The following is a 22950-nucleotide window of genomic DNA, read 5'->3' as shown; positions in this document are numbered from 1 at the left end:
TTTGTGAAGAAATCATTTAAAGTTGTTTTTTATGTGGAATTGGAAGAGGGACCAGTTAGAAGAGGGGCCCCCTCCTTAATTTCTGGCCTGGGTCCCAGCATATGCAAAACCAGCCCTGCCAGGTAGATTAGATTGATTGTGAGCCCACTGGGACAGTTAGGGAAAATGCTTGAAGTACCTGTATGTAAACCAGTTTGCATTGGCGTACCAAGGGGGGGGGCGTCCTCCCCGGGTGCACACCCCAAGGGGGTGCACAGCCGGCCACCCACCGGGGAATAGGCTGCCACTGCCGCCATCAGGAACAAGCCGGCACTGAGTTCTCCCTGCTTTTCTTCCCCATGGGGCCGACCAACTCTCGCCACCTGAGGTCAATTCTGACATCGGAGAGGACGTTCTGGACCAGCCAATTGCTGCCTGGCTAGCCCGGAACGTCCTCTCTGACATTAGAATTGACATCGAGGTGAGAGTTGGTTGGCCCCTCGGGGAAGAAAAGCAGGGAGGGAGAACTCGGCGCCAGCCTGTTCCCAATGGCGACAGTGGCAGCCTTTCCCCAGCGGTGGTGGCATGGGGGAGGGCAGGGAGAAAGATAGAAAGAAAGGGGGGGACAGGGAGTCAGAAAGAAAGAAAGGGGGGCAGGGTGAAACAAAGAAAGAAAAAAATGGGGCATGGAGAGAGAGAAAGACAGACATAGAGAAAGAAAGGGGGCATAGAGAGAGAAAGAAAGAAAGAAATGGGGCATGGAGAGAGAGAGAGAGAAAGACAGACATACAGAAAGAAAGGGGGCATAGAGAGAAAAAGAAAGAAGGGGGCAGGGTGAAAGAAAGAAATTGGGCACGGAGAGAGAGAGAGAAAGACATAGAGAAACAAAGGGGGCATGGAGAAAGAAATAAATAAATGGGGCACAGAGAGAGAGAGAAAGCCAGACATACAGAAAGAAAGGGGGCATGGAGAGAGAAAGAAAGAAGGGGGCAGGATGAAACAAAGAAAAAGTTGGGGGAGGGAATGAGGTCTGGAGGAGAGGAAGCATACAGGAGGCTGAAAGAAGAGAAGAAATATTGGATGCACAGTCAGAAGAATAAAGTGCAACCAGAGACTGATGAAATTACCAAAGGTAGGAAAAATGATTTTATTTTCAATTTAGTGATCAAATGTGTCCGTTTTGAGAATTTATATATGCTGTCTATATTTTGCACTATGGCCCCCTTTTACTAAACCACAATAGCGGTTTTTAGCGCAGGGAACCTATGAGCGTTGAGAGCAGCGTGGGGCATTCAGCGCAGCTCCCTGCGCTAAAAACCACTATCGTGGTTTAGTAAAAAGGGAGGGGATATATTTGTCTATTTTTGTATAGTTGTTACTGAGGTGACATTGCAAAAGTCATTTGCCCTGACCTCTTTGAAAATCCGCGGAATATAAATGATAATTAACATTTTCTGTGCGTACAGTATGCTTTGTGTTTTTAAAATTTTATTGTTGGTAGATCATTTTGATTGGTCACAAAGTTAAGGGGGAGGGAGGAAGGGGAGCTGCTGAAAGACATCTAGTAATCCTTGCAGGCTTGACTGTGCAGGGAATTATTTTTGTAAAATCATGTTTTGTTATGTGACTGGCATTATTTAGACTTTAATTTCTACGAATGAATAGAATAAAAATGATATAAAATTACTTGCTTGTTTTTATGTGTGTGCGCTGAAGGAAAGTTGAGAGAGAGTTGGCTGAGGACGCTGAAGGGAAATGGGGAAGAGAGAGTGGGGAGAAGACGCTGATTTATAAATTGACAATTGTACAGAATATTGTTTCTTTTTATACTTTAATATAATAAGTTCAATATAAAACAATTCAAGGCTTGTGTGGATGGAATCAGGTGGTTTGCGGGGATGGGGACCAAGCTTACGGGGATTAGTCCAATAAAATGGTATTTTCTTATTTCTCATAAGAACATAAGAATTGCCACTGCTGAGTCAGACCAGTGGTCCATCATGCCCAGCAGTCCGCTCATGTAGCGGCCCTCTGGTCCAAGACCAGCACCCTAACTGAGACTAGTCCCACCAGCGCACGTTCCTGTTCAGCAGAAACTTGTCTAACTTTGTCTTGAATCCTTGGAGCGTTCCAGCTTTCTACCACTCTCTGGGTGAAGAAGAACTTCCTTACGTTTGTACGGAATCTATTCCCTTTCAACTTTAGAGAGTGCCCTCTTGTTCTCCCTACCTTGGAGAGAGTGAACAACCTGTCCTTATCTACTAAGTCTATCCTCTTCAGTACCTTGAATGTTTCAATCATGTCCCCTCTCAATCTCCTCTGTTCGAGGGAGAAGAGGCCCAGTTTCTCTAATCTTTCGCTGTACGGCAGCTCCTCCAGCCCCTTAACCATCTTAGTCGCTCTTCTCTGGACCTTTTCGAGTAGTACCATGTCCTTCTTCATGTACGGAGACCAGTGCTGGACGCAGTACTCCAGGTGAGGGCGTACCATGGCCCAGTACCTTCTCTAATCTGTTCGTGATCCCCTTTTTTATCATTCCTAGCATTCTGTTTGCCATTTTTGCTGCCGTCGCACATTGTGTGGACGGCTTCATCGACTTGTCGATCAGAACTCCCAAGTCCCTTTCCTGGGAGGTCTCTCCAAGTACCGCCCCGGACATCCTGTATTCGTGCATGAGATTTTTGTTACCGACATGCATCACTTTACACTTATCCACGTTGAACCTCATCTGCCATGTCGATGCCCATTCCTCGAGCTTGATTATGTCACGTTGCAGATCTTCGCAATCCCCCTGAGTCTTTACTACTCTGAATAACTTCGTATCATCCGCAAATTTAATCACCTCGTTCGTCGTACATATGTCCAGATCATTTATAAAGATGTTAAAGAGCACGGGTCCAAGCACAGAGCCCTGTGGCACCCCACTGGTAACGCTTTTCCAGTCCGAGTATTGTCCATTTACCCCCACTCTTTGTTTCCTATGCTCTAGCCAGTTTTTAATCCACATGAGTATTTCACCCTCAATTCCAATGGCTTGCAATTTTCCGAAGTAGTCATTCATGCGGAACCTTGTCGAACGCCTTCTGAAAATCCAGATATACAATGTCGACCGGATCACCCTTGTCTATCTGTCTGTTTACTCCCTCAAAGAAGTGCAGCAAGTTTGTCAAACACGATCTGCCTTCGGTAAAACCATGCTGACTGGTCCTCATCAGCCCGTGTCCGTCAAGGTGATCAATGATGCTGTCTTGGACTTGGGAGTGATCATTAGTGAAGACATGAAGACTGCCAATCAAGTGGAGAAGGCTTCATCCAAAGCTAGACAAATGATGGGTTGTATCCGAAGAAGTTTCATCAGCCGGAAGCCCGAAGTTATAATGCCGTTGTACAGATCCATGGTGAGACCTCATCTAGAATATTGTGTACAATTCTGGAGACCACATTATCAAAAAGATGTGCGGAGAATTGAGTTGGACAACTTCTAGGTTTGTAAGACCAACCACAAAAATAATTAAAGGATAGATCTAATTCACTTTACTTACTGTTGAGGTGGATCTGTCTGAGAGGCTTTAGATGGATGGTGGCTTTGGGTTCATGGTGAGAGTTTTGGTTTGTTGGTCGCTGCCAAGGTTGGGACAGAGAAGCTCTGGTGGTGTGGAGCTGCCCGTGTGAACTCCAGGTTCAATTCTGGTCTTTTTAAATAACACCCGTACCTTATGCAAACTTTTGACATGGAACAACCCCACCACCACCACCCTTTAAATTTAATTCTAAGAAATGTCCTCATTTTATCAGTCTTGTTTTCAAAAATTAAGCACTACAGCAGTGGTATCTTTCCAATGATGACAAATTAGAGCACACTGTGATCAGTGCTGCTTAGCATCCCTACCACCATGACCCTTTCATCATAAAGCATATGGAGACAGACTTAAGTTTTCAATCTATATGCTTCAAAAGAACTGAGAAGGGGGAGAGATAATAGAGACATTTCTGGTATAAATGAACAGGAGGTGGGCCTCTTTAAATTGATACAAAGCTCTGTAGCAAAGATGAAAGATGGTAGACCAAGGAGTAATCTAAGGTAATATTTCTTTAAGAAAAGGAACAACTTCCCAGTGGATATGGTAGAGACAAGACTTGGCTCCGAATTCACAAAAGCAGACTGTGGAGTCTTCAGTCGGTCATCAATTTCTATATTTCTTTCATTGCTTTATACTGTAGAGTAGTAACAGTATTTGAAGAAAGTCATCAAGGACTGACCCTAGTGGTACATTTTCTTGATTTGTTTAAAACCGTTCAGTAATAAGAAAACTAACTTAATTTTCCTTTTCCTTGCAGATATTTCAGTGAGTTTACTTTCCCTACTTGTTACAGCCTGTGGACTTGCTCTGTTTAGTGTGTCCTTGTTTGTTTCTTGGAAACTTTGCTGGATTCCTTGGAGGGAACGAAATCTGTTTTTCATGAATAAAGAAAATAACGGTGAGCAGCTGAACTTCAGTGGTCCTGAGTACACAGAGGAATCCCTGAAAGAGTCCTCTTTCCTCCCAGAGTCATCTATGAAGATCAGTCACACCTCTCCTGACATCCCTTTAGAAATTGAGGCAAGCACCAAGGGAAACTGTATACATAATGCCCGAATGCAACGGCAAATTACAGAACCAACACCCTCTGCTCGGTCAGTACCAGCAATTTATTAATGCTAATGAGCGCCTACGTATTCTTGTTCTAGTTCATAATACAAGAAAAAAAAGGCATTGACACTGAAAAGTCTGTGATAAAGTGTTAAGCTTAGAATTTACAACAAACAAAGTAATATTGGCCAATATCAGTAATGTACAGCAGATAATATTCAAAGATTTAACAAAACAATAATAAACCTAAAACAAATACCCACATCTGTAATATCTCTAAATACGCTTTCGACTGATTGGAGTATTTGTTATAAAGTGTTTGTAAAAATGAATACACTTACAATTAAAAAGCATAGTATAATTAAATTAAAACAATTATCCAGCATCAGTACACTATAATTAGAACAGAGGTAAGGAACGTCTAGCTCCAAAACAATGAACTGTAGCCTGATATTGAGACATATGGGGCACCACTGCTTGCCCCGGGATTGGTAGCATGGAAATTTGCTACTAATCGGGTTTTTGCCAGGTGTTTGTGACCTGGATTTGGGCTAGATGGGTCATTGGTCTGACCCAGTAGGGCGATTTCTATGTTCTTTGTATTCATGAGATATATTTGATTAGAATTGAAAAAGTAGACATACAAATCTATCACATGCATATCCATTAGGGATGTCCTGAAAATTTGAATGGTCTGGATGTTGCCTATTTCTGATTACACGTGAAATCAAGCAAATATAGTTTAAGGTCATACCATGATCATTTGCCAATCTTTTATAATGAAGTATCAAATAGTGAAGAAACTGATTTTATTTTCTGAGTGAAAAAAGCATCACTTAATGAACTGGGAGATTTGCAAATGAAATTTCAAAGAATTATCAATTTTAAAGCCCAACAGATTTGTAGAATGAGATATTGGCAAGATTGCACCACTTACAGAGGGAGTAATAGATACAGATAGTGGAGTGTTACCAGGACAAGTCATAAATTCAGATTTGGAAGATGAAGCTTAAGACTATTCTCTAACAACTAGGAAGCAGTTCTCAGATGAAGAAGTATCTAAAGGCTAACCACATAATTTTCAGGGCAAGTTAGCACTGCTCTTTGGCATTGAATATCAGTGATGCCAGTATAACTACTGCCTCTGTCCATGGACTGGCTACTATCTGGATGGTGCTGTGACCCTCAATGGCGTTATCCATAAAGTACCTTTGAATCTTGATGGCGATGCTGGCCAGCAAAAGTTGAGTGTATATTCAACTGTGGCACTATTCAGAGACCATCTCTGAATAGAAATATCTTATCCATACAAAGTGATAAGGATAAGTCTGACCTAAATATTTGTCATTATGTTTTCAGTCAACCCTAAGTTTTCAAAGAGAAGAATTACGGTATATGATTAACTCCAATAACCATTCTTAATTCTGACTCTCTGTAGGTCAATATTTAGCTGAAACTAGTTAACTTATCCAGTTAACTTTAGTTACTCAGTACCAGGTCTGTGGAGTCAGAGTTGGAGCAATTTTAGGTTGAGTCAGAGTCTGAATCAGTAAAAATGTTCCTACTCCAAATCCTGATTCAAAATAAAAATGTACATTGTAATATATGGTAAATTTATTTTTTGTGCTTATACATATATATTTGTACTGGATCTAAAGTACTGGTAAATATAAGTTATATTTATCAATACTTTAGATCAGAATAAAAAAATATAAAGCCTAATCTGAGTAGGATATGAAGTCAGAGCTGGAGTTGGAATTGTACTGCCCTGCTCAGTACTGACAAATATAGTCATTTTTACCCTTTCTTTTCTATCCTAACTTACCCTCCTCCCTTTTACTAACTCATGGGGTAGAGGTTTCTAGCAAAGCTGCTCCAACGCTCTGGGTCGCAGCAGAAACCTCTAGCGCAGCTTAGTACAAGAGGGCCTAAATCAGTGCTATCTGGTTAAATTAGAACTGCATTCCTGATCTCCTCCCTTTATCTAGATAACTTTTAACTGAAAATTGAGCTATCTAGACAGCAAGACCCCAAATTTAAGACAATTTATCTGGTTATCTGTTCTGAATATTAACTGAGCTGTTTTTTTACTGATTTTTATTCCGTATAAAACCATACTACTAGAGTAAATTATGAACTGAAAAATGTTACCAACTCAGTGTATTTTGCTCTTCTTTTAAGGCACAACTCAATACGAAGACAGCTCAATCTTTCTAGCCCAGACTTCAATATCCAGCAATGTCAAAAGCAGGAACAGCTGACTGGGATTGGACGTCTTAAACCTGAGCTGTATAAGCAGAGATCAGTAGATACTGATGATGGCCAGAGAAGTGATAGCAGATGCTGTGGGAAACTGAATTTTATTCTTAAGTATGACTGTGATTTAGAACAGCTGATAGTGAAGATCCACAGAGCTGTTAATTTGCCAGCAAAGGATTTCTCTGGCACCTCAGATCCTTATGTAAAAATGTATCTGCTTCCAGATCGGAAAACAAAACACCAGACTAAAGTACATAGAAAGACCCTTAATCCGGTATTTGATGAAGTCTTTTCTTTTCCTATTCCCTATAATGATCTGGCCATGAGAAAACTGCACTTTTCTGTCTATGACTTCGACAGGTTTTCAAGGCATGATGTCATTGGCCAGGTGATAATGGATAATCTTTTAGATTTGACAGACTTTCCCAGGGAAAGTAATATTTGGAGGGATATTGATCATGTCACCAGTGTGAGTATCACTTTTGAGTTTCTAGAAATTACTTTCATGATCCAAATTAAAACTGATGTTTCAAAAATGTTATGCTTTATCCACATTTGATTGTTTAAGTGTAGCTTCAAGTTTCAATCAAGTTTCAAGTTTATTAGGATTTGATATACCGCCTATCAAGGTTATCTAAGCGGTTTTTACAATCAGGTACTCAAGCATTTTCCCTCTCTGTCCCGGTGGGCTCACAATCTCTCTAACATACCAGGGGCTATGGAGGACTGAGTGACTTGCCCAGGGTCACAAGGAGCAGCGTGGGGTTTGAACCCACAACCCCAGGGTGCTGAGGCTGTAGATCCAACCACTGCGCCACACACTCCTCCACACTCCTCCTCCACACTCTTGTGATATGTTTTTCAGAAAACACTGGAAAGGCAGTTGTGTAACTACATCCCCAGATGTTGTACATATGCCAAAACTATAGCTCTGGGCTCAGAATATTAGCATATGTTGGTAGAAATGCCTGTGCATTTAGGTGTGCCCAGTTTTGCCTATGTGTGCACCTAAGTGTGGCAAATAAGAACATAAGAATTTCCGCTACTAGGTCAGACCAGTGGTCCATCGTGCCCAGCAGTCCGCTCACACCGCAGCCCTTAGGTCAAAGACCAGCGCCCTAACTGAGACTAGCCTTACTTGCATACATTCTGGTTAAGCAGGAACTTGTCCAACTTTGTCTTGAATCTCTGGAGGGTGTTTTCCCCTATAACAGACTCCGGAAGAGCGTTCCAGTTTTCCACCACTCTCTGGGTGAAAAAGAACTTCCTTACGTTTGTACGGAATCTATCCCCTTTTAACTTCAGAGAGTGCCCTCTCGTTCTCTCTACCTTGGAGAGGGTGAACAACATGTCCTTATCTACTAAGTCTATCTCTTTCAGTCCCTTGAATGTTTTGATCATGTTCCTCTCAATCTCCTCTTTTCAAAGGAGAAGAGGCCCAGTTTCTCCAATCTCTCACTGTATGGCAACTCATCCAGCCCCTTAACCATTTTAGTTGCTCTTCTCTGGACCTTTCGAATAGTACCATGTCTTTCTTTATGTATGGCGACCAGTGCATAGTGATGTTCGTCGTTGAGGCGACTTGAATGTTACATGCAATTTTATACTTTGATGTATTTTATGGTTTGGCCAGTTTTATTGGTTACAATGATGCTTGTGGCTGAAACGATATGTGCAATTTGTTTTATAGTGATGTTTATGTTGATGTGATTTGTATGTTAAATGTAATGTTTTATTTTGTATGTAAATGTATAACTCGCCCTGTATCAGAGCAGGGGATAAATAAACAAACAAACAGGTTGAAAAGGTGATGGCGAAAGCTAGAAGGATGCTAGAGTGCATATGGAGAGGTATGGCCAGTAGGAAAACGAGGTATTGATGCCCTTTTATAAGATTTTGGTGAGATTTCTTGTAGAATATTGTGTACAATTCTGGAGGTTGTACCTTCAAAAAGATATAAAAAAGGACAGAGTTGATCCAGAGGAAGACTACTAAAATTGTGTTTGGTCTTTGTGATAAGGGGCATGGGGACAGACTTAAAGATCTTAATCTGTATACTTCGGAGGAAAGACGGAAGAAGTCATTTAAATACCTACATAATATAAATGTGCACGAGTCGAATCTCTTTCATTTGAAAGGAAACTCTGCAATGAGAGGGCATAGGATGAAGTTAAGAGGTGATAGGCTCTGGAGTAATCTGAGGAAATACTTTTTTATGGAAAGCGTGGTAGATGCATGGAACTGTCTCCTAGAAGAGGTGGTGGAAGCAGAGACTGTGTCTGAATTCAAGAGGGCCTGGGATAGGCACGTGGGATCTCTCAGAGAGAGAAAGAGATAATGGTTACTGTGGATGGGCAGAGTGGATGGGCCATTTGGCCTTTATCTGCCATCATGTTTCTAAGCTAATCCTGCATAAGAATAAGTATACTTAATGCTAACAGACAAAAATGTTTTGTAAAGGAGCTTGTTGTCAGACAAAGGAAAAGAAACATGATTGCAAATTGGACACTTGGGGGACCCTCTTTTCAGACTCGGAACGCAAATGAACTAGATAAAATTACTGTTAGATTTATTGACACTGATGAGAATCCTATATAATAAAACGCTAGCCGCGCATGCGCACTCCTATCAGCATGCTTCCATGATCAGTAGGTCTGTGGCCGCAGGAGTGCGCATGCGTGAATCCCCAGCACCTACCTACACTCGCCGGAAGGACTGGACTCCAGCGCTGGACATCCTGCTCTCCTGTCGGCTCCTCTCACGAGCCGCACCAGCGTCGGAGAAGGCTTCCGACGCTGGCGGGGATCGAGAAGAGCAGCGGCGACACCTCAAGGGGCGGGAAGGGAAGCGCCGAAAAAAGACTCCAGCCGCTACTTTCTTCGCAGTCCAGACTCCAAATGTCGATTCAAGCAGCGTGTGCAGCACTCTACACACGCTGCTTCGGGGCCTTCTACTGCCCTGATTTGCTCTGCCGTGTCTCTGATGATGTCATCAGGGACGTGCCAGAGTAAGTCAGGGCAGTAGAAGGCCCTGAAGCAGCGTGTGTAGAGTGCTGCACATGCTGCTGGAGTCGCAGGTTTGTCGGGAAAGGGGAGCAGGAGAGAAGACATGCACAGCCACTTGCAGCAGGGGCTTAGAGGGCAAGAGAGCTGCAATTGGACAGACTGAGGAAGGAAATGTTCACATAAAGAAGGGCTGAGACTGAAGAAGGAAAGAAAATTGGAGAGACTGAGGTAGGAAATGTTCAGAGAAAGAACGGCTGAGACTGAAGAAGGAAAAAAAATAGGAATAAATGCCTACAGGGAAACACAAGATCAGGAGCATACAGAGAAAAAAAATACAGCATAGAGGTTTGCAGGAATAAGGAACACATAGAGAAAGTAGAGCAAAGACCCCTGCAAGAAGAGAAAAGAGCAAAGAGACTGGGGATGAGAAAGAGAGCAGACATGCTTGCAGAAGAAAAAGCAAGGCTGGAGAGTGCAAAGTGAGGAAGAAAGCAGAGACAGCGCTACACAGGGAAATGGAGGGGGAGAGACAGAAAGATAAAAAAAAAGACAGACATATATTCTAGCACCCGTTAATGTAATGGGCTTAAAGACTAGTCAACTATAAAGAGCCTTGCAGTGGTATCATCCTATCTGTGCTAATAACCTATCCTGCTGTTATATCTCACAATGCTGAAGCTTATATTGTATAAATCTAAATCTCAGTTTTTTATTTACAGTATTTTATTATTTATATACCACTTATATCCTACGTGGTTTCACATTCAGGTCCTTTATCATATTTCCTTATCTGTCCTGGTGGGCTCAAATTCTATCTACCGTAGTGTACCTGGAGCAATGAGGGGATTAAGTGAGTTGCCCAGGGTCACAAGGAACAATGAGGGATTTGAACCCACAACCTCAGGGTGCTGAGGCTTCAGCTCTAACCCCTGTGCCACACACTCCCACTCTCTTTAATACTACATAATGGTATCCAGGCTTGAAAATTTTCCTAAAATCTTGATTGTCTCTGGAACTTATGAAAATCCCAAAATGTATTTTCTACACTAGAACAACCAAAAAGGAACCAGAAAGAAGTCATAATAAAATCCAAGTTGACATCTACTACTACTGTATAGAGTCACACAGGAGACAGTCCCTGCTTGAGTGAGTTTACAATCTAAACAATCAAGACAGACAAACAGGATGTCAGGGTAGGGTTGCAGGTGGAAAGAATGGCAAAACTGCTGGCGGGCAGAGGGAAGTAGGGTTACGAGCTGAAGGCTGTCTCAAAAAGGTGGGTTTTGAATACATTCAGTGAATTTAACCACTCCACAATCAGCTTTGGTTATTAGTCCACAGAAAGAAAATATCACCCAAAAGTCTTTTCCACAACAAAATTGCAAGATATACACTTAGGTGGACCATTTGCACCTGCTTCAAAAATGGTGTAAAATCTTTCAAAAGGGCTATTTTATATGGTGGTCAATAATATATATCATCATGAAAGGAAAAATCCAAATAAAGCCTTTTCATCCATCCATCTTATAACACAAATGGAGCATCAACAGGCATCCACTTGCTACATTGATCAAAGCATCTGGACATAAGACTAGCCTTACTGAGTCAGATCAATGGTCCATCTAGCACTATCCTGGGATAGCAGAGGCTACAAATATTAAAGTGGATCAGCTGCAGCAGGAGTTGGTAGCAACAAGACTGTGAGGCAATAAATGCCAAGGCAAGGAGGCTGGGAGAGCGAATGTCAAGCTCCAAAAGAAGTTACAAGAGATGCACCTATGGGAGGATGGCTGGGATGCACTCGGCTAGGAAAGGAGAATGATGTGTTGTCCCAGAAGGTGGAGGAGACCCAAACTCAGCTACTGAGACTGCTGTGGGGTAGGAGTGCCAGAAGCAAGTAGAAAAATTAAATTTGGTGCTGCAAGCAGCTTATGGGGCTGAGAGGGACTAACTGGGAAGAGAGTATTCAAGATGACCCTGAAGAGACGGGCCTGGCAACTTCTACATAATTCTGAAAGGAGTTAAGACAGGCATACATGCCAGGCAATGGGTACGGGTGAAGAATGCCACTGTGGAATTCTCAAGAAGTGAAAACCCATGGTGATTTGCCATTCTGTTCTACCTTGCACCTAGGCACCAAGGTGCCAGTACATTAACAGCAGATGAGAAAGACTCTCAGTCCTTAGGACAAAACAAGGTTGCCTGGATGGGGGAAATTGAAGTCCAAGCTCTGGTAATGGGAGGAATGGACTCTGATTTGGTTACAAGGAACAACCATACTCTTAAACCAAAACTCAAGTGCTGCAGTGTCAAAAGGTCAAGTACTTCAAAAGCAAAAGGTGGCATTGATCTGGGGTTCTCCAACAGGGGAGGGAACCCAGAGACTGATGGTCGGTATCCCTATGACTATTATGAACTACATGAAGAAGAAGGGATGCCCTGTTCCCTTATGCATGCTTGAAGCATGGAGAGTAACAGTTGAGGTTGTGGCTCTAGGGTGGTCTTGGCAATTCAGAATAGTGGATAAGGTCCTAAGTGCCCTGGGAAGTGCCTTGGGAAAGGGGCCCCTTGTAAAAGCAGACACTCACCCTATTAAGAATGAGCTGAGGGGGAGGGTATGTAACAGATTAAAGGGTTTTCCCTCCCCCATGCAAATATTATATCTCCGGGCAGCAGGAGGTACTAATCAAATGTGGAACTATAGGTCCCAACATGCACTTGGCTATGGAGCTCAGTGTTGAGTCACAGGGGCAGAATCCACAGGAGAGAGCCATTTCTACCGAGGCTGGGTTTATTCTAGAAAGGTCCCCGAGGGATAAAGAGGAACTCTCAAGTTTTCCCTAGAGATTGGTGGAGGCAGGCCTTGGAAAAAATTGATGCCTGCAGAAGATTGACTGAGGTAAGCCAATTTCATTCTGCTTTGTGTGACAAACAATAACAAATACAAATTCTCTTTATATGCAATTGTGTCTTGACTGTATATACGCCAACCTCTCTGGGCAAGCCAGGCTAGTCTCCCACGGTTATGTTATCACAGATCTTTATATTATGTTCAGTGACTTATGAGATAGCTGATGAGGAGGGAAGGTGAGCAGTCTTTATAGACTGGCTCACCACGATAACCCATATTTCTAATCTCGGGAAGAAAAGGATACCTTGGTTTATATGCAAGTATATACAGTAGATATACCTCTGATTATCAATTTTGACCTGTTTTAGAAAATATGATTGAATTCTGGATACACATTGGAAACCAGTTATTAAAACTAGCATAATTGACAAAGTGATTCATTACATTCTAAATATTTAAGATGTTAATTGCGTTTCATAGTCAATAAAAAAATCTCTCTTGTTTGATAGGACAGTGTGGATCTTGGAGACTTGATGTTTTCACTATGCTATCTTCCTACAGCCGGGAGACTGACCATCACTATAATAAAAGCAAGAAATTTGAAAGCAATGGACATCACAGGAGCATCGGGTAAAAGCATTTCTGTTAGTCTAACCTATTTTCTGTGTCAGAAGGTTTCAACAGCCAAGGAGCCACACCAGGGTTCATCTGAGCTTCCAGAAGAACACTTTTAAGGCACCATATTTGGAAATCACATACAAAAAGATCTTTACTTAAAAACATTGAACACCTAGCATACTTTGCAAGCTTCAAATAGTACAAGCACGGTATTTGATGAACAGTCTTGGTATATTCTTGAGACTGTCTTACTCATAGTTGCACCTCCATGATCCTCTCTGGCTTCAGAATTTTAACTTTATCCCCAGGACCACCAACTATTCTTGATTCCCCAGCTGTATTCCTATTAAGGTAGACTGGGGTTGTTGTGACCCTCAAAGTATATTGGGAGGGGGGGGAAGTGATGTGCTATGGGATTTGCAGAAAAACTGGGGGTCCTGGCTGATATTCAGCATATAATTATCTTAGGTCAGTCTTGGCTGAATATTTCCTGAAAACCGGCATAAACTGTGGCGGCCATTAGCAATCCAGCCAGGCCTGGATATCCAATCTCAGTACTCACAAATGGCCTGCCATTGAATATCCAGGACTAATTTAATTCATGACAAGCACATCCCCTGTCAAAGCATGCAATAATTCATACGCTACTATATTAATTACTATGTGCTTTAACAGGGGATGTACCTTGAGAAAGCCAGTAGACACAAGTTGGTACACATTGGATAACTGTTCCCTTGGCCATTCTGGACAGCATCACTGATGTTTTCATATTTTGTTCAGAACAAGAAGAAATACATACAGAATCTGCCTTCTTGGCGTTTCCAATTCAATTGTTGTCTTCACATTTCTATTTCTAATCTCTGGTCCCTTGTTCTGTATTTGGTGAGGGTCTGTCTAAGTATGTTTTACATATGTGATCACAGTGCCGCTGCGATGTTCCGTTTCTCAAGTTATTTTTGTGTAGTGATGTGTAGCAGTTCCACTTGCTCTGTTTTCACGGTCTTCTTCTGACATCACTTCCTGAACCCACACCTAGGAAGTGACATCAGAGGGAGAGCTCACATAGGCGTGACAGCAGGTTGGGGGTTGCTGCTCATGTCAGGAAATTTACAGAGGTACGGAGGAAGGGAAGCGGTACGCGTGTGACAGTGGGGGGGGGGGGGGCCCGAGGAAGGCGGAAAAGAGGGGAGGGGCACCACCACCCCAGATACCTCTCACCCTCGTTACGCCACTGCTCTCAGCCCTAATAAATTTTCAAGGAAGGCTTACGCTGGGTTTTACTAAACCATGGAAGAGGTCGGCAAGGTAAATGCTCCAACACTTGTAGGAATTGAATGAGCGTAAGACACTCTTCCGCAGTTTAGTAAAAGAAGCCCTAAATTAGGAGTATAACTCAAAGTTATGAGGTTAAATCCTTTGCATGTGGTGCGATATAATTTTATATCTCCTCTTGAATTAATAGTTTTCTTAATTCCAGTATATTCTTCTGATTTAAACAGATCCTTATGTGAAGGTTTCTTTAATGTGTGAAGGAAGGCGACTGAAGAAAAGAAAAACCTCTACAAAGAGGAACACTCTAAATCCTGTTTACAATGAAGCTATAGTTTTTGACGTCCCTCCAGAAAACATTGACCAAATTAGCCTGTCAGTTGCTGTTATGGATTATGACCGGTGAGCTGTACATAGTTATCAGAAAACATAAATAAGACATTTTAGCCCTGTTCTATAAACGGCTGGTGATAATCAGCAGAGTTGTCAATCAACCGCTAGGAGTCTTTTATAAAATCACACTGACGGTCGCCTAGCTCAGCATCATAATGATAGACACCCATATATTAAGAACATAAGAATAGCCTTACTGGGTCAGACCAATAGTCCATCAAGCCCAGTAGCCCATTCTCACGGTGGCCAATCCAGGTCACTAGTACCTGGCCAAAACCTAAGGAGTAGCTATTAGGCCAAGGTTTAGGCCTACCGATGCCTAAGTCACTGCATGCCCATTCTCCAACCCTAACCATGCCCACTTTTCAGGTAGGTGCTGCTAGACACCTCGCCAAGTTCCACATGGAACTTAAAAGAATCATTTTTTTAATTTTTTTAAATTGCCTTTTAATGGTGTTTTCAATTACCATGCCAATTAAGCCAGTTAAACAATTTTGAGTTCTGTGCGGAACTCAACTAGGCATTGCCAGCCTACACACTGTTAATAGAATCAAGGCCTCTGTGTATATTTTTTAAACTAATATATTATCAAGCATTCATTTTTGACTTACTTAACCAATCTGTTTAAAACATATATAGTTTCCCCTTTGCAAGTTGTCCTAAAGACTATTCAGTCATACTGAAGGCCAAATTTTACAGCCCAATAATTGTCTACATGTATGTTTAGAAACATTAGATTATAAAGGATGCCAAAAATGTTTTGAGTAAATCCAAATGATAGCATTTGAAGTTACTTTTTACCTTTTCATTTCTTTTCATTTTTATTTTATGAATTTATCCACCTATCCAAATATTTCTAGGAGTCTTACAAAAATGCATTCCTAATAACACATCTAGCATATAACATAACAAAAGAATAAACTAGCACAAAAATAAAAATATTCAAATCAGTTTGCATCATAAGCTAGTCCAAACAGATATGTTTTCAATTTCTTTCTGAAGATAAAGATCCCTAAAGTTTCTTGCTCCAAATGGATATCGATTGCAAGTGAAGTCCAGCTTTGTGAACCTATAACTTGAAATGCTTACTTCCTAGTCAAAACCTGGACATTTAGAAATTTTATGGCCACCCTTCATTCTGGATTGATCTAGAGAGACACGACAAATGGAGAAAAAAATAATAGAAATTCCCAGCAATCTTATTTTTGATTGTTTATTTAAAAAATATATTAAATGGTGCATTCTCAGAGCGCCATTTACAGAGAAACACAATATTGCTGATGCCTGCAAAACTCTCCACTCCTCCTTGACTCTGTCCCTAGAACGCCATGCTCATACCCACCCAAATTACAGATGACCTCTTAGTGCCCATATTCAGAAGTATTGCCTGGTTAAGTGCGACTGGAAACTAGTGGCTGAGCCGCTGAGTGCAATTAAAGTGAGAAGCCTCTCCTGCTCATGTAAATCACTGTGAATGGCAGGTAAATGTCACATGTTCTATCCATTTCTCCATCTACACCCTCTACTTTCCCTTTTTCTAGCACTCAGGGAGGCTAGAATAGCAGACTTGGAGAAGCTGAAGCAAATATGGATACCAAAAGCATAATCAACCAATAGAAACATGAGATCCCATGTGCCTGTCCCACACTTTCATGAATTCAGACACAGTTTTTATCTCCACCACCTCTACCAGGAGACTATTCCACGCATCTACCACCATTTCTGTAAAAACGTTTTTCCTTAGATTACTCCTGAGCATATCACCTCTTAACTTCATCCTATGCCCCCTCATTATGGAGCTTCCTTTCAAATGAAAGAGACTTGACTCATGCAAATTTATGCCACATAGGTACTTAAACGTCTCCTGCCTTTCCTCCAAAGTATACATATTGAGATCTTTAAGTCTGTCACCAAACACCTTACGACAAATATTACCAATCAATTTAGTAGCCTTCCTCTGAACCGATTCCATCCTGTTAATATCTTTTTGAAGGTGTGGTCTCCAGAATTATACACAATATTCTAAATGAGGCCTCCTTTTTCCTACTGGCCATACTTCTCCCTACGCACCCTAGAATCCTCCTAGCTTTCGCCATCGCATCTTCAACCTGTTTGGCCAACTTTAAATCATTGCATACTATCACACCCAAGCCCCGCTCCTCTTTAATGCTCAAAAGTTCTTCACACCTAAACTGTACCATTCCCTCAGGATTTTGCAGCCCAAATGCATGACCTTGTATTTCTTAGCATTAAATCTTAATTGCCAAATTTCAGACCATTCTTCAAGCTTCACCAGTTCCTTCCTCATGTTATTCACACCATCAGAGGTGTCTACTCCATTGCAGATTTTGGTATCATCCGTAAATAGGCAAATTTTACCAGTCAAATATCTCTTTCCTAAGAGAGATCACCATTGATCACTACCTTTTGTCGTCTTCCACTCAACCAGTTCCTGATCCAGTCTGTCGCTTTGGGGCCCATACCGAGGGCATTCAGTTTATTTATTAGACACCTATGTGGAACACTATCAAAGGCTTTGCTAAAATCTAAATACTGTCATGCCGTGGGTGCCGGGTCCTGAGGCATGTGCCCTCGCTGAACGCAATTTATGATCTTGGCATGCCTAGGTTCCTCAATTCCCTGTACATCAGGGTCTTACAGTTTCTGCTAACAGGTGACTACAAAAGTGTCCAAAATAAAGTCCAAATAATGCACCTATTCCTGCAGTTTGCACTGCAGCCTCTTGGGCCTGGCAACACCCTTGCTTCTGGGTAAGTCCAGGAATTCAGACATTTTGCAAGCGAAAGACAAAATAAAAAATACAAAACAGGTAAGTACTTCACAGTTCATTGAATCACAAAACTTTTCCCTACAAAACTCACTGTGCCTGCCTAAATGTAGTCAGGCTTCCCCTACCAACTCTAGTAAGTTGGGAGGATGGGGAATTTCTGAATCCAGGCCCTGCCATCCCAACCCTTTGGTTCTCACATAGATTCTGCCCCACAATCCTCACTGTAGCAATCAATGGCTTGTAACTTCAAAACAGGAAAAAAACCACACAATACAAAGTCCTGCAGACAACACGGACAAGTGCTCTCAAAGTTCAGCAGTGTTTCAAGGCAGCAAATAAACTTGGAAAAACAAAAGAGTCCTTTTCAGACAGGGCAGTTTTCCCTTTCCATTGCCCTTGCAAACTTTCCAATTAGCTTCAAGCTGCTGGGAACAAAAACAATATCTAAGTAAATATAAAAATAGCGCTGCAAATATTAAAATACTTTTCTTTTTCAACCTCAATATAGAACATAAGCTGAACCTTAGAGAACTTAGATGGATGTTTGAACCTCAACCCTGAAACGATTCACAATCATCAAACAGATATCACTACCCTAACATGTGCCTATGTAAACATCAGAGCCTTAGGACCTAAAACAGAATATATAAAAAACTGGATAAAAACCAAAAACCTAGACTGCCTTTTCCTCACAGAAACCTGGTTAACCTCAGATGCAGACCCTAGAATAACAGAGGTATGCCCTCAAGGATACAAAATAACAGTGACCTGCAGAAGTAAATGCTTATGTTTCTTTAATATTTATTTTGTATTAAATTTTTAAATAATACAGAAAACTCCCTTCCCCACCCTACATAGTATAAACCACCAGGCATAACTTAGGCCACTATTTCGGTTTTTGCCAGGTACTTGTGACTTGGATTGGCCACTGTAAAGATGGGATACTGGGTAGATGGACCATTGGTCTGACCAAGTAAGGCTATTCTTATGTTCGGTTAAGAGTTTGTAACAAAAATATCCAAAGGAGCACAAATCTTTCTAAATTGTGAAACCAACATCTTTTAACAGCAGCTATTTCTTCATACTTGCACACAAGAAAATGTTTCTAAATTATTAAGCTATCAATAGTAATAAAGGAAAGACAATAAACTAAACTGTGTCTGTGTAAAATTTTGTGCTAGATAAACCAGTGAGCTGTAGCGCTAATTTAACAAACTGGCTTCAAAATCCCGACCTGTGAAGGTTTGAGGGGTATTCTCTTGACGCAGCGACCCGTGAAACAAGGTCCTGTAGGGGCCTCAAGGAAAGATAGTGAAGCCAGCATGAGTTGGATTACAATCATCAATTGATTTGGAAAGAAGTCTGGATACACTTCTGAACTATTATCAAGATTATTTTCGGAACTCAGTGAGACTCAAGACTGCTCGGTAGATAAGTGACTTTACGCTTTTGCCTTCCAGTTTTGGGTTAAATGACCAGTAGAAGCTTTAGATTTGAATGAGGTTTTTTTTTTGTTTGGTCAGAGACGTTTTTCTCCCTGTAATGTATGGGAGTTTTTTTCTCTCTGTCCCGTCCCCGGTGGCTAATGATAGTACATGGGACTCTTCAATGATCTTTGTGCTCTGGTTTGAGTAATACCCTTCGAGATTTTTAGGCCACTGGTTTATCTAGCACAAAACTTTACACAGACACAGTTTAGTTTATTAGTTGTTCTAAATTACTAAGACCAGTGGAATAGTAAGGGGGGTTGAGAGGGGCAGTCCGCCTTGAGAACCACTGTACTACGCACATAATTTATGGTTCTACCAGTGCTCCGTCCAATCTACACCTCTGAATATATTTACATATTTGTCGCATAAAGTATGCATTTTTTTTTTATCACCACTGCTTTTATCCTCCAATGCAGTTGCTCAGCTTTATAAAAGCCCATTTCTGCATGTAAAATAGAGTTTACCCAAGGAAACAAAATTAATTAAAAAAAAAATACCCCCTTGATTTCTGTCTTCCATGCCTGAATTTTGCTGATAGACACATTTTTTATTTTTATTTTTTTGAATTTGCACCATCCTAGATGTCTGGGGTGGTACTTGGAGAGACCCCCCCAGGAAAGGGACCTGAGAGTACTAGTCGACAAGTCAATGAAGCCATCTGCGCAATGCGCGGCAGCGGTGAAAAGGGTGAACAGAATGCTAGGAATGATTAAGAAGGGGATCACAAACAGATCGGAGAAGGTTATCATGCCGCTGTACCGGGCTATGTTATGCCCTCACCTGGAATACTGCATCCAGAACTGGTCACCGTACATGTAGAAGGACACGGTACTACTCAGAAAAGTCCAGAGAAGAGTGATTAAAATGGTTAAGGGGCTGGAGGAGTTGCCGTACAGTGAGAGATTGGAGAAACTGGGCCTCTTCTCCTCTGAAAAGAGGTGGTTGAGAGGGACATGATAGAAACATTCAAAATACTGAAAGGAATAGACTTAGCAGATAAAGACAGATTGTTCACCCTCTCCAAGGTAGAGAGAAATAGAGGGCACTCTCTGAAGTTAAAAGGGGATAGATTCCGTACGAACGTAAGGAAGTTCTTCTTCACTCAGAGAGTGGTGGAGAACTGGCATGCTCTTCCAGAGTCTGTTATAAGGGAAAATACGCTCCGGGGATTCAAGACAAGGTTGGACAAGTTCCTGCTGAACCAGAACGAACGCAGGTAGGGCCGGTCTCGGTTAGGGCACAGGTCTTTGACCTGGGGGCTGCCACGTGAGCGGACTGCTGGGCGCGATGGACCACTGGTCTGACCCAGCAGCGGCAGTTCTTATGTTCTTATGGTTGTTGTCCAACTAAAATAATGAAAGTTATTAGTAGAAGTGACCCTTATTTAAAAGAAAAGCACTTTTACAGTTTGCATTTCCAATGACCGCTCAGAGGGTAATTCTGTAAATGGGTCTAAATTGAGCTGTCTACAATGTGCGTAGTGGTTAGAGCTACAGCCTCAGCACCCTGTGACCTTGGGCAAGTCACTTAATCCTCCACTCCCCCGGGTACATTAGATAGATTGTGAGCCCACCAGGACAGAAAGGGAAAATGCTTGAAGTACCTGTATGTAAAACCACTTTGCGTATGGTTGTAAAAGTACAAAAAGGCAGTATACAAGTCCCAATCCCTATTGTAGCCCATCCTACAAAGAAAAGTAATACATATACTTTTATTGATAGAATACTATGTCATATTACACATGCATATATCTAGCTGCCCTAGATCTGATCTAAATGGCAAAAGATAATGTCCCGATTATTGTATTGTAAAATCTGCATGCACCCTGCACATGCTCCATCCAAACTGCACATATCTCACCTGCATAAGAACTTAAGAGCTGCCATACAGGGGCAGACCGAAAGTCCATCAAGCCCATATCCTGTTTTCAACAGTGGCCAATTCAGGTCTTAAGTACTTAGCTAGATCCCAAGTAGTAAAACAGATTTTATGCTGCTTGACCTAGAAATAAGCAGTGGAGTTCCCTAAGCCAACTCAATAATAACCTATGGACTTCTTTTTTAGGAAATTATCAAAACCTTCTTTTAGGGAAGTTCTGGCAGCTGCGCTGACTGACCTTTTCAATGAGTCTCTAGAGTTGGGAGTGGTACTGGAGGATTGGAGAAAGACGGATGTGGCCCTCTCCACAAAAGTGGAAGTAAGGATGAAGTAGGGAATTACAGGCCGGTAAGTCTGACTTCTGTCACTGTGGTAAGCAAATTAATGGAAACGCTTTTAAAACAGAGAATGGTCAAGTTTCTGGAATCCAGTGGATTACAGGACATGGATTCACTAGAGGTAGGTCTTGTTGTCAGACAAATCCGATCCATTTCTTTGACTGGGTGACCAGAGAATTGGATAGAGGATGTGCATTAGATATGGTGTATTTAGATTTGAGCAAAGCCTTTGACAGTGTTCCACACAGACTTCTAATAAATAAATTGAGTGCCCTTGGGATGTGTCCCAAAGTGACGGGCTGGATCAGGAACTGGTTGAGAGAAGGTGACAGAGGGTAGTGATTGCTCTGAGGAAAGGGATGTTACCAGTGGTGTGCCTCAAGGTTTGTTCTTAGGCCTGTTCTTTTTAACATTTTTATAAGTGATGTTGCTGAAGGGTTGTTGGTTAAGATTTGCCTCTTTGAGGATGATTCCAAAACTGCAATAGAGTAGATACGCCAGATGGTGTAAATAACATGAAGAAAGACCTGGCGAGGTTTAAAGAATGGTCTGAAATTTGGCAGCTAAAATTTAATGCTAAGAAATGCAAGGTCGTGCATTTGGGCTGCAAAAACCTGAAGGAATGGTACAGTTTAGGGGGTGAAGAACTTATGTGCACGACGGAAGAGCAGGACCTGGGTGTGATTGTATGTGATGATCTTAAGGTGGCCAAACAGGTTGAAAAGGTGACTGTGGCAAAAGCTAGAGGGATGCTAGGTTGCATAGGGAGAGGTATGGCCAGTAGGAAAAGAAAGGTATTAATGCCTCTTTATAAGACTCTGGTGAGACTTCATTTGGAATATTGTGTTCAATTCTGGAGACCACCTTCAAAAAGATATAAAAAGGATGGAATCAGTCCAGAGGAAGGCTACTAAAATGGTGTGTGGTCTTCGTGATAAGGCGTATGGGGACAGACTTAAAGATCTCAATCAGTATACTTTGGGGGAGAGGGGAGATATAATAGAGACATTTAAATACCTACATAATATAAAGAGTCGAGTCTCTTTCATTTCAAAGGAAACTGCAGTGTGAGGGCATAGGATGAAGTTAAGAGGTGATAGGCTCCGGCGTAATCTGAGGAAATACTTTTTTAAGGAAAGGGTGGTAAATGCCTGGAACAGTCTCCTGGAACAGGTGGTGGAAATAGAGACTGTGTCTGAATTCAAGAGGGCCTGGGATAGGCACATGGGTTCTCTCGATAGAGAAAGAGATAATAGTTAGAGGGGCCATTTGGCCTTTATCTGCCATCATGTGTCTGTTTCTAAACCCCAAGCTAACTGATTTCAGCACCTTCTCTGTCAACAAATTTGAGTTTAATTACACGCTGTGTGAAGAAATATTTTCTCCAGTTTTCTTTTAAATCTACTATTTAGTAGCTTCATGGCATGCCCCCTAGTCCTAGTATTTTT

At 41.7% G+C, this 22950-nt stretch overlaps 1 protein-coding gene across 1 annotated transcript in view; it reads left to right on the top strand.

Moving 5' to 3' along the window:
• The window catches only part of SYT9 (synaptotagmin 9), a 37464-nt gene that overhangs the window by 4635 nt on the left and 9879 nt on the right, over positions 1-22950 (top strand). The window contains exons 2-5 of the mRNA XM_033928676.1: positions 4318-4654; positions 6792-7338; positions 13235-13355; positions 14843-15014. Coding sequence (XP_033784567.1) covers positions 4318-4654; positions 6792-7338; positions 13235-13355; positions 14843-15014 — 1177 coding nt within the window. The remainder of the gene's footprint in view (positions 1-4317; positions 4655-6791; positions 7339-13234; positions 13356-14842; positions 15015-22950) is intronic.

This window comes from Geotrypetes seraphini, chromosome 19 (genome assembly GCF_902459505.1).
Source record: "Geotrypetes seraphini chromosome 19, aGeoSer1.1, whole genome shotgun sequence".
NCBI classification, from domain to species: Eukaryota; Metazoa; Chordata; class Amphibia; order Gymnophiona; family Dermophiidae; genus Geotrypetes; species Geotrypetes seraphini.
The sequence above is the reverse complement of the archived record's forward strand: the minus strand, read 5'-3'. Positions and strand labels throughout refer to the sequence as shown.